This window comes from Ixodes scapularis, unplaced genomic scaffold (assembly GCF_016920785.2).
Source record: "Ixodes scapularis isolate PalLabHiFi unplaced genomic scaffold, ASM1692078v2 PGA_scaffold11__112_contigs__length_91849675, whole genome shotgun sequence".
Classification (NCBI taxonomy): domain Eukaryota; kingdom Metazoa; phylum Arthropoda; class Arachnida; order Ixodida; family Ixodidae; genus Ixodes; species Ixodes scapularis.
Window position 1 is genome coordinate 58,278,559 of NW_024609837.1, and position 14,397 is coordinate 58,292,955.

Below are 14,397 nucleotides of genomic sequence, written 5' to 3' on the forward strand. Positions count from 1 at the left end.
TAAGGGAAGTTGTTTCAGCCCTCCGTCACCGAACAACCATAGCAACATTTAGCGAGGAAGCTCCTGCGATTTTAACCTATTGTACTAATCCACGATTCTACATTCGATCGCTTTTCTTCCTTTTTTTCTTTTTGTGCGTGTGTGAGTGCGAAGTGCACCCTTATTTTCAGCTACGAGGTTGGCGTTTTATTGAGTATGGGGAAGAATAAATCGTTGCAGGCACCTGCTTCAAAGCTATTCGACTTGCTATAAGAACAACTGTTTTGGTGCATGCATAGATTAACTGCGCATTTTTCCTGTTTTGTAGGATTTATTGCAGCTATACTCTTTCCCATCAAGAGTGCATTGTATTAGTCGGTCAATTATTTAATTGTTCTAATTACCTGGATAAGATGATTCATATTTGTGTTCATCCCTTGCCTGGAGAGCAGTCTTGTTGAAAAATGTTGACTACCATTCCTTTCGGTCTCTTCAATAGACTCTTTTTAAAAGTGTGGGCTGTCTATACTTCGCATCACCGTAACTTGGAAAAGGCCAACCGCCGCAGCCCCCTCGAGCCAATCAGAGAGACGGAGCGAAGGTGTGTGACAAATCTGTGCAGACGAGCACTCTGGTGATATGCTGTCATGTGCCTCTCTCCAATGTGTGTATTGACTCACCGAGACCGTAGCCTTTGCCGTCTGCCAAATTCTGATGAAACAAATTACAGTAGCTACTACTGTAATTACCCCAGGCTTTCATACTTTGGGTATTTGTTCGACAAGAATGTTATGTCCGCCATCCCTGTGAATTTGGCTCAGCACCTATTGGACTCGAATGCTGCATTGGCGTTCGACGTGAACTGGGGCCCATTCGTGTGCTTTGCGCCGAAAAAAATGGTGACGGTTGTGTTGCTTGATAAGGTTCTGCAAAGGGTCTATTGTGTCATACATATAGGAAGTGTCATGCTATATAACAATGCATCAACACATACTATTAAACTATATGCTCAGAGGTGTGTTTGTTTTTCCAATTAACAAGTTACAGCAGTGTGCTTTAATGCTATTATCATGTGTGTAGTTTTAAGTATCCTCTCTGCAATGCCTACGAAGGCCCCTGGAAGGAATAAATTAATGAATAACATTTTCACATCACTGGAGTTGGTTTTCGGATGCACCACATGTTCAGGAAAGGTTGATTGAGTGCAGCCCCTTGCAAGAAGTCTGCCAGTCTGGCATGACCCCTTAATTAATATTGAAGGGTCAGAGAAGCGAGTGTCCTCGTAAGGTCCAGAGCGTGCAATGGACACAATTCTCGGTGTGTAGACTCTCAAGGCATGAAGGCAAGCGGAAATATGTTTATCTGGTTAGTGTATCAAATATGTTTATTTCCACTTGATTACAAAATTATTGATTCTTAGTAAATGGTTCCATAACGAGTTCTTTCTGCGACAGTCTCGTGTCAGGCGTTCAGTCGCAGTACCTGTGGACCTTGTTGTCGGATGACGCTCCTGGCACGTCGGTGTTCAATTTGGTCGAGTGGCAACTTTGACCGACTGATGCTGTCTTGTAATCATACGTCATGTGCACTGAAGCTGCAGGGCTGGCTTCTAATCCGAAAATTTTCCTGGTAGTTTTCGGCATCAATGTAGCAAGTTCGGGCATGTATTGCTTACGTGGCTGTGCCTTTTGCTGTACCGTTGACTTGAAAGCTGGCAACAATTTTTGTTTGCTATCCAAGTCTGGTGATGCTTGCAGTTCACTTTTGAGAGCAACCAACCATTCTATTCCTTCAAGTCACTCAGGGGCATTCTCCCTCAAAGTTGGAAATTGTGTGCTTCGTGGAGTGGACACAGAAAATTGGTGTCAGCAAATTTTTAGGTATTGTCCTTGGACGACAACCGACACCAAATCCACTGTCACTGCATCGCCGCTCACCTGCTTTGTCGTGCTTCCCTCTTGTTGAGGTGATGGACATGAGGAGCTTTGGGGTAATCAGGGATTCAGAATCTTTGATTCAGCACCTTCGGCATCAGGGACAAAGGTCGCCGAAGGTAATCCTTAATCTCCCGTGGTCGCTCCTCGAGACGGAATCGAGGGTCGTTTGGCACGAACCCTCGCCGACCAATTCATTGGTACGGGCTGCTTTGGTAGACATGGTAGGCTTCATGCAGTGGTAGCAAAGTGGTTTTCGGTCGCACATTCGCATCACCTACGTTTTCCTCGGTGTACTTTGTTGAGCACAGTCCTACACACAATGTCAAGAATGCTTCAGCGTTAGAGTGTCTCACTGAATTGGCATTGAATACTAAGGGGCAGCCGGTGCGGTCGTCGTGCCATTGTGGCGTAAGTTGCCCCTGGTTTGTCAGATGCCGCTTCGCTCGCAGAAGTCTCGGTTGAAATACCTGTCAAACTTGCTCCGAAACAATCTCGGCAATCAAAATAAAAGCCGGGCAACTGATGGCAGGAAGTAGCTTCCTGATCTCCTCCCAGACAACGTCGTGGGTGATGTCGTGGATGCCTGGGAGGCTGGTGTGGAAGTAGTAGCTGGACAACTCGAGTGTCGAGACGCCGGGAAGTTGTTCATACTGGCAGGCTCGGGCATGCAGTGCACATTCCATGTTGGAAGCCTCAGTGATATGAACACTTCGACTGTTGTTGGGGGTTGTGGACAAGGCTGCCGAAGGTGTTGTCCCTCACGTGAGGCGCATGGGATTCTTAGGTTCTTGTCTTCTGTAGCATCAAGGTCGGCGTGGGCATGGGCGTGGGCGCTCGATCAAGCGCAAAACATCCTCCACGAGTGCGGTGGCGCTCTCATTGGGGCAGTGTCCTGGACAGAATCAAGAATGCGGCTCTCTTTCGTTGATGCTGGCTGACGGATGCGCGCTTCAGCTTGATCTTGCCAACTTCCCATGACGTTAAGGAGGATCCATGGTTCTCAGACCAGCGCCGGCAGTTGCTTCCACGAGAAGTATAGGTTCTGCAGGAGCTGGTTGTCTGTCCACCCAATGTGGCGGGCGACACTGTCATATTGTTCAATCCAGTCCTTGACGCCTTCATACAGCTTGCGTGAAAAAGCGTCGGAGTGTGATTTGCGACGGGCATGCAAACAATGGTGGGAGGGGACACGGTTTGCTGCTTCAGGTTTGTCATTGTTGGCTTAGTCAGCTTCGGACTTTCTGGCAGGAGACCGAATTCCGGTGGTTTTTCCTGGTAGCAGCAACTGGCTCGGATTTCAGGTGCTTCGTGGTGTATTTCCGAGGTTACTCCTTGTGGTACTCGGTCGTCTTGCGGTTGTTCTGCCAGGCTCGGGTCAGGACTTTGCCTACGGCTCGACAGGGGTATAAGACACAGAATAGTCCGCCAGCCGTGTCCCATTATCGGGTAACTCGGCTGAAGAGCCGCTGGGTTCACACAGAGTGAAGGGCTACGGGTAAAGTGCCCAGTACCTCCACCTGAACATACGATTACAGCTGAGCATGATCTGCAGTGTCCCAGAATAGTGAATATTGATAGAAGATAGGACTGCAACAAGGATCCGTGACAGTATAACAAAACTAGCAGAAGAGAATCTATCCTGACCACTGAAGAAGCTGCATTGCTTTAGTGGAATCCTGTCCGAATAAATCCTCTGCTTCGGGGTTTAGCGACTGCAGTGGACGAACTGAACTGAAATGGATGTGGGACCACTTTTCTGGTAATGAGCCACTGCAGACTGTTGCCACAAAGCGGCGTGAGCTGGGTACGTAACACGCTCGGTAAAATGTCCGGACAGCTTGCAATTCGCGTAACGAGTGTGGATGAAATGTTTGTGTTGACGAAACGTGCGACAGACCAGCGGGACAATACCAACTGCAACACCTGTGCTCCGTGAAAGTGCACGTCTACGCCGGGACAATTTCGGAAGCAGCACAGCATCACCTAAAGCATGGCACAGGAACTACCAGCTTGAAGGCAGCTCTTCGGTGCGCCGCACACCTGTGCTCCGTGAAAGTGCACTTCTACGCCGGAACAATTTGTAAGCAGCACAGCATCATTCAGCACGGCACGGGAACTACCAGCTTCAAGGCAGTCTTCCGGTGCGCCGCACAACCGAAGTGAGCCCTCGGTCATTTGATCGAAGCTGCACCGCGATTGCACACCGCCAAGCACGACTCAGGCAATTTCCGTCGCTAAACTGTGTATCCAAATATATTGCACACGCTTCACTGCAAACCTCGAAGATTCCGATGGTCAACGAGAGCACAGAAACGTTGCCTTAAATTTTATCCTAGTGGTATCCGAATCAATCCGAGGTCCGAGCAACGTAGGTCAGATTGTCTTTTCCGTGGCAATATCCCGGTCGGTCACCAGCGAAATGCACACCGTTTCTCCGTATTTTCACGTTATACCTACGTCAAACACCACGCTGAACTCTGAACTCGCTTTCGACCGGCCTCATATGACGGCTTCCGCGTCTGAAATCAACTTGCCGAGACGAACGACAACCAACAAAGCATCCGACAAGCTCCGGCCCAGCTGGGGCCAGCCGCTCCATGGGCGCTGCCATCTTTCCTGTGACGTCACGTATTTGGTTTGGTCATGTGACGTGTGGTCAAATTTGCGTACAATGGCAGCCTCCTTATGGGGGTCACTTTCGAGTGCAGACCGGAACCCCGGTTTATCGCTCTAAGCCCCTCTACCTCGTTGGGCTACATGCAACGTTTCATCCATGACATCCCCAGCTCTTGAGTTAGTACCAGATCTCAGAGCCCCCTACTCGTCCCGCAGTCGTGGCCGAGTGGTTAAGGCGATGGACTAGAAATCCATTGGGGACTCCCCGCACAGGTTCGAATCCTGTCGACTGCGCAAACATTTTCTTAATTTTTTAGGAAGACAGATGGGATGGCAATCGATGTGAGCACGGACGCCGGACAAGGCTAGACCCTAAGGAGATTCGCCCCTAAAACGCGTTACAATTGTATTTAGCACATCATGTAGTTTCTCGACGAAATCAACATCATACGAAGGTGGACGATAACAGCATCCCAGAATGAATCTTTGATAATGAATGGTGATACAGACGAAAATATTTTCAATGGTACTGTTACTATCCACACGGAATGACAAAGCCAATCAATGACATCGATTTATACGCCGCAACCATTTCCTAATTTCCTGTCTCGTTGAAACACATTGAAGCGTTTTTGGACAGGAAACAAATCTGCATTAGTAACCTTTGCCGAGAGCCAAGTCTCGGTTAGTACAACAATGTTTGCATCGCAAGTTTCAATCAGAGAATATAGTTCGTCTCGCCTTCTGCTAAGGCTACGCATGTTAGTAAACAAGAAGGACGCGTTAGATAGAATATCGCGACAACTACTACCCCTCACTGCAGGCACGTATCCAGGAAAGGGGGGGGGGGCATGGGGCTTGCCCCCTCTTCCCGAAATCTTTCATTTCGCTGGAGCCTCCTCTCCCCCCTCTCCCTCATAAAGCATATTGTCATAAGCGCCCGAATCAAAATCCTGGCTACGTGCCTGCCTCACTGACCGCTAAACTGGAGTAGTTGTACTCTCGGGTACCGAAGAGGGACGTAGAGGAACATCAGGAGCATGAGAATGAGACAGTTCCGAGACGCGGCGTAGTTCATGATCGTAGTTGTAACATTCATCCTTTAGGAGCAGTTTGTCATAGCTAAGCTTGAAAGTGGTACCATGCGAATTTCCAAACTTCAATAATTTCCTGCACGCCAAGTGCGTCGCAAAGGAACAATCCTCGCCAACACTGATGTTAGCTATTTAAGGTTAGCCCTTAGTCACAGCACTTAATCTTTTGTTTTAAAGGATAAAGGTTTTACGATGATGGGTCTGCACTTGTTGGCATGAAACTGCCCTAGCCTGAGAGCACGCTCGATATCAAAAGACGTGGCAGACGAGTTTGCCCATTTTCCACCGAAACAATCCGATAAGGCCGTTCTAACCTTTTCTTCTGCTTGCGACCACGTTTCAGCTGGATCATCTGGTATCCCGTAGGAAAGAACGTTGTTACCTCTTGATTGATCTTCTGTTTCGTCAAGCCTAGAACGCAGTGTGGCATCTCCTTTCCTAAGGTCTCCGTTTTTTTGCCTTAGTGCTCGCACTTTGTTCTCTAAAGTTCCTGTCTTGTTTTCAGCAGTTGTAAGCCGTTTCCCAATTTTTCATCCTTTTTCCTCGATGGATTTCTTATTTTGCTTTATTTCGTCAGTGTAACTCCGTAGACTTGTTTGTCCTGATTCGAAATTTTGTGATCCAGAATTAAGATCATGCAGAAGTTGTAACAACTGTGTAAACTTAGCCAGCTGCTCAGCATACAAGGGACCAAGATTTGACTCTATGTCGCCACAAGAAAGCAAAGATCGAAAAGAAAAAAACACATGACTCAACATAATGCCCCAAAAAGTATGGGCAGGGCAGCAGCAGTAAGAAACGATCGTCCGAGCGATAACACTAGCCTTCGTTAGCATCAGGACGTACGTGTACAAAGAAGAGTAACAGCTTGTAAGGCATTGTAGCCGCGGTGCTGCCGACCTCCCCACTGAAGAAATTGTTAATGTGTCTTGATTCTATAGCCCGAGATGGTGACGTGGATGTTTCACGTGGTCCCCCGGCTTACAAAGGCATCTGGTGGCCAAGCATGGTACTAGTCGTCGGGATGCTGCAAAAAGGTGACGTGTCTGACTTCATCATCACGACAGGGTCCCCTGCGTAGTTCATAATGCATTCCAATTAAAGATGATCCCTGGATATGTCGGTAGTCATTCCATGTGGCGGCAGCAAGACCTGTGCAGAGAAGAGCAACAGCTTGTAAGGAATCGTAGCCGCGCTGCTGCCGACCTGCCCACTGAACGTTTCCTTCCAACAGAGCTTCTCCGGACATAATTGTTGCGATCCCGACGGCATAAAGACGCTCGACAGCGGCGGTATGTCCACGTGGTCGGTAAGGGCTCGTACCGCGGCGGACGTCGTATCATGATCTTTTTACGTATGGGGTAGGCTCCCGCAGCGTAAACCTGTCCGCTCCAAGGCAGATGATGTCGCCCTATTCACACAGATGTAGTTGTGTTGTCCCACTTTTAATTGTTTATTCTTTCTTCGTCCATCACCTGAACCAACACGCTCTTTTACCAAGCATCACAGAGAAAGTTCATTCTAAGAATGACGTTGACGTCTCTTGAACAGTACTGGAGGACGACGAATTTCACGGGACAGGTCTCCCCGTGGATGTCCACGCATGCAGTGCACCGTCTTACTGGTGTGATGTGATGTCCACCGGCCGTTCGTACTTTCGGGCCATCCCACGGCGTCATCACCTTCGGGAGGCGGCGAGAGAGCTTCCCACTCAAGAGTCAAGACTGAGTAGTCTTGTCCGATGTCGTTAAGTGCCGTCGCGTCGTGTTCGTTGATGTAAACGTCAAGGTTATTCGCCACCGTCGCATAAGCGTCGTTTCGACGCATCTTGTCGCTAGTGTGGGAGCCCTCCAACGTTTGTGAATGACATCTGCGTCGTCCGTTCTCGGGTATACCACCTCCCGATATTGCCGCAAATACAGGCTTTCCCGGCGGCACCTATGAAGAGGCGATGCAGGGCGTCGCGGTGAAGGCGAGTGATATCCTCGGCGGTGAGACAGCTCAGAAGATGTCGAGCGACGTAGTTAGTTCTCGATGCCCCTATGTCTCTCCCTTAGGCGTCGTCGAGGGTCATTGAGCGCAAACCCTCCCAAGCCTAGATCGCGGTAGGGGCATCGTCAGTGAACGTGGTCGGCTTCCCCGCAGTGGTAGCATAGAGGGCGTCGGTCGGCCTTTCTCCACACGTCGGCCTCCCTGGGTGCGGGTTGTTCCGGTCGGACGTACTGAAACCGTTCTTTGTGACATCGGGAGTACTGCGATGATAGACGCTCATGGCGTGGAAGCTCTACGTTCGGGCGAGCAGGTGGCGGTGGTCGGCGGGCCATAGCGGCGTAGGTCAGCGTCGGTTCATCAGGGGCTGCCACGTCGACGGGAGCCTGCGGCAGGAAGGCTCGATGCACTTCTCGAACGACCTTGGCGATTGAGAGCTAGGACGGGCGCTCGGCAGCAGGAAACAGCTTTTTAAGCTACTCCCGAACAATGTCACGGATAATTTTGCTGATGCCCGGGGTGCAGGTGGTGATGTCTCAGAGGGACGGCGTGTGGCCAGCGACGAGGGAGATCGTTCGTAGTGACTTGTTTTTGCAAGGTTGACGCGTTCGATGTTCGACGCCTCCGTCACGAAAGCCTCGACGGTCGCAAGTGGGTTGCGCACAAGGCCTCCAAAGATGTTCTCTTTGACCCCTTTGCATAAGGATCCTCAGTTTCTTCACTTCAGAAGCTTCAGGACCCGTTCAGCTGCTGAGTCGAAGCACATCCTCAACGAAGCTGACGATCCTCTCGTTGGGGCCTTGAACCCTCACATAAAGCAGCTCCTCAGCGCCTTCTCGTCGTTTTTGGTCGCAAACGCTCGGCGAAGCTCCTCCTTGCGTGCTTCCCAGGTGATGATCGTCGCCTCGTGGTTTTCATACCAGGTGCGTGCCGTTCCCTTGAGGAATAACTAGACGTTCTGCAGGCATTGCTCCGGCGTCCGCCCATTGTGACGGGCAATGTTCTTCAACGTCCAATCTTCGACGTCCACGTAAGCTTCGCCGTGGAAGAATAACAACATACGAGGTGCGACCGGCAGGATCACGGCGTGGGATGCGGGAGCAGGGGTCTTGGTCGGCTGACCCTGGGGAAACATCTGGTTCGGCAACTTCGTCTTTAATTGTTTCAGCAAGGGACCGAATTCCAGAAGTTGGCATTAGGTACGGTGGCTTTCTCGGGTTTCGCCTAGCTCCACAGAAGGAAGTTATCCGGGTCCATAAATCGATCAGGTACGGCGGCTTCTTGGAGGCGTACGCGGAAGGGACATAGAAAGTACCCCGCATCTCCAACAGAAATGTCACAGAAGAAGGCGAAAAGACGATATATAATGAATTGAAAATAAAAATTTACTCGGAGAATTTGTGCGAGAAACAAAAGCAAGAACAAACGTCAAGCAAAGCAGCAACGAGCGGCGGTGCGTCGGCGTGACAGCTGCATAGCGCGAGAGTGGAATGGTGCCTCGTCGTCGGGAGAGTCAGAGTGAGTCGGCAAGGCCGCTCTCGGCTCTTTATCTACTACAGTAGGCTTCTCGAAGATTCGGCCTAGAATGTCCGGGAGCGAACTAGGACGAGAATGACTAAGCAAGTTCATTCTGGTCTCCTTAATTTTTACGCTCGGCGGAAAGACAAAACACGAATCTTTCAGACCTACAAATGAGCGTTCCTTCTCGGTCATGCACGCGGCAATATTACGTTGATTAAATTGCAACGACGCCTACACATCAACACGCGGCTCTGACGTCACGCGGCTGCGGTGGCGCTGCTGTCGGCACAGCGCATGCGCAGTCCGTATCTTTCACGTGAACCTGCTTTTTCACGCGCGCGCAAACGCGGACTTGTTTGTAAACAGTGTGTTGGCCTACGTTGGCCTATTGATTTTTGAATCGCTCATCACTCGGGCGAAAAATGCTGGGTCACCAAGCAGTGAACCCATGCGCAGCGTCTAATAGACAGCACAACGGGGCTACAGCGCATGCTCAGAAGGCGTTTCACAGCCCAGCAGACAATAATGGCTGCGCGCAGAAGGCGATTTTGGTAAAGGTCCATGGAGCTTTGCAAAAATCGCCTTCTGATTTAACCTACTCGATTTAAAACAATAGCGAAACGAAAATATGTGTCGAAATCTTGTTGGGCGTGGTCTATTCGCAGTGGCCTTTAAGCCCAACGCCTCGATGCATCGGATTCACCACATCCTCGTGTATGGCTGCCGGACGCCAGGCTACCGGGAATGGGACACCCCGAAGGCCGTGTGGGACTGCGACGAGATGTCCACGTCACGGAAACAATTCCCCAAACGCCCCATCTGCCAGACAGGCTCCCGAATCGTCTATGGCTGGGCAAGAGACGCCCCACGCCTGCAGCTGCCTGAAGGTACCGTCGAACTTAGCTGAATTTAATTCAGTATAATCTAGTTATTACTCACACTTCGAATGCGTTCGAACGCCGAACGCCAGGTTTGGTGCTCTGTCGCCCCCGCGCGCTCCTGACTTCTCTCCTCTCTCATTTTTTACTCGCATAGTTTTATATATGGCCCGTGATAGCAATTAACCGAACGGTAGTGTATCATAACCGTCGTCTGTGATCGTCACCGTCGCCAAGTGGCTATTCGGAGCGCAAGATCGTCTGCTTCTTTGGAGGGGCTCTGGTGACGCCAGAACGCCGAGCGCTGATTGGCTGTGATTAAAGGATAGTGGGTAGACCTCAAGGCACCTTGCTTTGAGGTCTCCCCACTGTCTTACAATCAAAGCCAATCAGTACTAGGCGTCGTTATGACGTCACTGCAACTCCTGCGCAAGGAGCAGACGACTTTCTCTCCGCATACTTAGCGGAGGAAGCTTCCCGTTATGCTTTCCTTCTTGTTCGGCACTCAAAATACGCATCTCGCGTGTGGTGGGTGGTAACTTTTCCCAGACTTTGAGAACAGTGGTGAATGTCTGGACCAGGGTGTAAGATAGACAGGTGGGGAAACGAGAGCCAAATGAGCGACCGGATTGTGTCCCCCTCGGTTTTCTCTTTTTCTGTGGCGCCATCTATGTGGAGTACCGCGAACTCTCACTCCGGGTGGGCAAACGGTGGCGACCGGCTAAATTGACGGAGATGATTCCTCGTGGATTTTCAATGGAGGACTGTCGTGCTCTCGGTTTATTTTGTGCACTCTCCCATAGAGTTCCGTGCAAATCCGATTCCGATTTTTTTCCTCTCGCCGCAGCGCCATCTGTCGCAAGTCGGGGGTACCCCCAAGCAGACGAGTACACAATCCGGTCACGGCGCTGCGGTAGACTTCTATGGGCCGTTTCCCCACCTGTCTATCTTACACCCTGGTCTGGACATTGTGGTGGAATTTACTATAGACAGAGCAGCCTGCGATGCCCGTGTATGTGGTGTGGTGTCGTGTTGTGCGAAACCTGCGAATTCCCTTGAAGCAAGAAGTTTCACCCCCACTTTATTTGCATGCAAATTGCGGCGATGGGCCTATGAATATTTTGAATATCTTGTGCAAAGGAATTACTGGCATCGATACAAATATACAATATCGTGTTGTTAATGTTGTTGTTGTTGTTGCTTTGTTGTTGTTATTGTTGTTCTTTTTAAGGAAAAGGGAAGGGGGGTAGGTTTATTGGAAAAAGGTTGCTTATAGATTTTGACTTTCAAAGAAATTTAATACTGTGACTTCTAAATCTTTTATATCAGATTTGGACGGTAGCCAGAAAATTTAAGTTTGAAATGTTCCAGAAAAGGTGAATATTTAAGAAGAATTATGGTTAATTTGTGAAATTTAAGTAATTAGAAGTTATCACAATTTATTCGTACCCTGACGTTTACCGCCGTCGACGACGTTATAACAAAGGAATCCCTTTTTTATTTTAACTATCCTTTATTTTAAATTATTTCCCCTTTTGGGGGAAACCGCTTTTATATTTATTGATTTACCAAACGTTTGCAAGCTCCGAATTTTTTTTACTGTTCTAAAGTAGTATAGAAAGTGGTGTGGAGAAAGAAAAATGAGCTATCAAGCAGACAAACACGTAGAGAAGTGGTTTTGCGTGGAACAATTAAGTGACAGAAACGAGAAGTCTCATCTAGTATATTAGCTAGTACAGTACTAGATAGGACTTCTTTTTGTAATTTAGTTTTTACACACGAAACCACTGTTCTACGTGTTTGTGTGTTTGACAGCTCAATTGTCCTTTCTATGTGCATTAGTAAAAAAAAAAAAATATACCAGGTTATTTTTGACAGTTGAACATATTTACCAATTCCTGACGGTAGATAAAATTTAAAAGCGCTGATTGTTCCAGGCGTTGGCATGAAGATCGGTGGCGACAGTGGCATCGAATTTCTTGTGATTCAAGCTCATTATGGCGACACGACTTCTTTTCTGGGTGAGCTTCTCTTTTGTTCGCCAATTCGTGATTTGTTTTAATAATGATTATTTAAAATATAGTCTTGAAAAAAATTATTAGTTTGAGTCCACATTTGTGACTGAGTACGACCTAATGTCGTTGCAACTTTTCATGACTGCTTACGGCGAATTTGAGACCACACTGGCAGACTGGCACATTGGCAGCATTCATCACGCAGCCCTAGAACGCTTCCCATCCGTGTAGAAGCTGTATAACCACACTAATGGCTTTGCTCAAATCTATGCGCTCAAGTCTATGATCTCAAATCTATACGCTATCAACGAAAAGGTATGGCTTATGATTAGTACTCCCTGTTTTCGGATTAATCCGGAAAACACTCGTCGGTAAAATATTCGTCAATTCGGATCCGGAAAACTCTGAATTTCGAGGTCACGATGGCAAAATAAGAAAGCAAGAAAGGTGGCATTTCATGAATAAGTTCGTCTGAGCGCAAGGTTAGTAAGTAGTCCTAGAAAAGAACAACGCACTTAATTTTTTTTAGTATAGGATTATTGACAAATCTGAGTTTCCCGTTTATCTCGTCAGGGTTTGTTTTCAGTACAACGGGTCAATCTGCTTCTAGGCGACGACAAAAAACACCGTTCCTATTTTTAATTTAGTCCATACAATTGTGCTTTGTTAATAAAGGAGGGCTTCGGTTCACGGTGGAGTTTGGCTATTTCAAAGTACCGACATTTATTGAAGCAAGACTTGTTTGCAAGATTTGTCGTGGGACAATTAGTACTGCCAATGTCAAATGAAGCTGTAGAAATATATCTTCATACCGGCGAGGTTTCATAAACATAGTGCATGTTTTTGTCCGAACATTTATTTTTATATTGAGCGTAGAAAAACTGGAACACACTAAAATTAAATTTCGAATTTCGAAGAATTTTAGAATCTAACCAAAATAAACTCCGTAAAAACAGAACCCAATTTAACAGAACGCTAGTCATAGCTATAGGGTTTCGTTTTTCGACAAACCCGGGAAATTAACCCCCCGAGCCGGTTTTAATCAAAATCGGGAAAAACCGAAAAATAATAAACTGGAGTATTCCTCTACTCAGGAAAAACCCAAGCTTCCACGGCCCGATAAACACCGATTTTTTGTCAGACACCGAAAATTGACACAGAAAAACACGGAACCGGCTAAAAAAATAAACCCCGAATTAAAAAAAAAAAAGAATTCAAAGAAAAAGAAACTCCGAAAACACGGCACCCTACTTATAACATAGCAGTTGCATCGAGCCCATGAAGAAAGAATGGGTAGAACTATTAGGAAATATAAACAGGGCGGAGATGCTCTTAGGCTTCCCGATAGATGGCGCTACGTTTTCGTTCGTCGAAAATGATGATGATGATGTTGAGACTATGCCCACTTCAAAGGGGATAGCCTCAAAATCATCATCATCATCATCGTCGTATGCAGATCACAAGCGTCTGCAACTAAAGCGCAAATCCGTGAATTAGTCTTCTGGTGCAAAATCGGAAAAGGGTATGCGTACGTAGGGGACCAACCAGCCATCACAAACTAAACAGCACGGCCGCAGTAGTCTAATTATGACGTCACGTACCAGAGGCGAGACACGGAGCACACGCAAGGCGCAAAAAAAAAAAAAAAAAACATAGAGAAAAAATAAGAAAACTAGGTAGAATACGGAACAAAAGTGTGACTGCAAAGTGATGATTTTTTTTTACCCAAAAATGTTTACTTTTGCATTTTTATATCTTAGATCTGCTAGATACTGGAGTAAACCACCTCGGTGGCTCCGATGTGGTTTACTCCAGTATCGGTGGCCCAGTGCTGGGTAAAGTAAAACTAAAAAGTACTTGAAGTAAAGTACAAAGTAAATGAGACGTGATGTACTTCAAGTAAAATAGTAAGTTCACTGGGAGCAATGTACTTCAAGTAAAGTAATATAAATACAATGTACTTACAAAGTAAATTACAAGTTTTTTAAACAATCATTCATGATTCCCTTTCATTCCTCTATACAGTAATTTTTTAACTGGTATGCATTGCCCAGGGGTAATCGGGGTGCATGACCTATTTTCAAAAAGAGCTGCGAATATTTGATAAAGCCATATGGCCATAGAGTAGTTATTCTCAGGAATAGAGCCAAATTCAGAAGTCCCGCTTCTGAATTTGGTGCCGCTTGCACTGGATTGTTGCACCCAAGGGGGTTAAATGTACTAGGAGAGAGCATGACGTCAGCCCCGTAGCTTCCGCAAGCAATCCTCTCACAGAGGAGTGTCCTCTCCTTAATGAAAAAAACAAAAACAAAAGAGTAAGTGTGCAAGTGAGGTGGTGATAATTAATCATAATGTGACACCCGAGATT

At 47.5% G+C, this 14,397-nt stretch overlaps 1 protein-coding gene and 1 non-coding gene across 2 annotated transcripts in view; both read left to right on the forward strand.

The window, feature by feature from the left end:
* Positions 1-14,397, forward strand: part of LOC115308859 (peptidylglycine alpha-hydroxylating monooxygenase) — an 82,548-nt gene that overhangs the window by 54,437 nt on the left and 13,714 nt on the right. The window contains exons 3-4 of the mRNA XM_029966967.4: positions 9,802-10,023; positions 11,952-12,035. Of these exons, the coding sequence (XP_029822827.3) occupies positions 9,802-10,023; positions 11,952-12,035 (306 nt within the window). The remainder of the gene's footprint in view (positions 1-9,801; positions 10,024-11,951; positions 12,036-14,397) is intronic.
* Positions 4,745-4,826, forward strand: Trnas-aga. Its single transcript has one exon. It is a non-coding gene; the product is annotated as a tRNA-Ser (tRNA).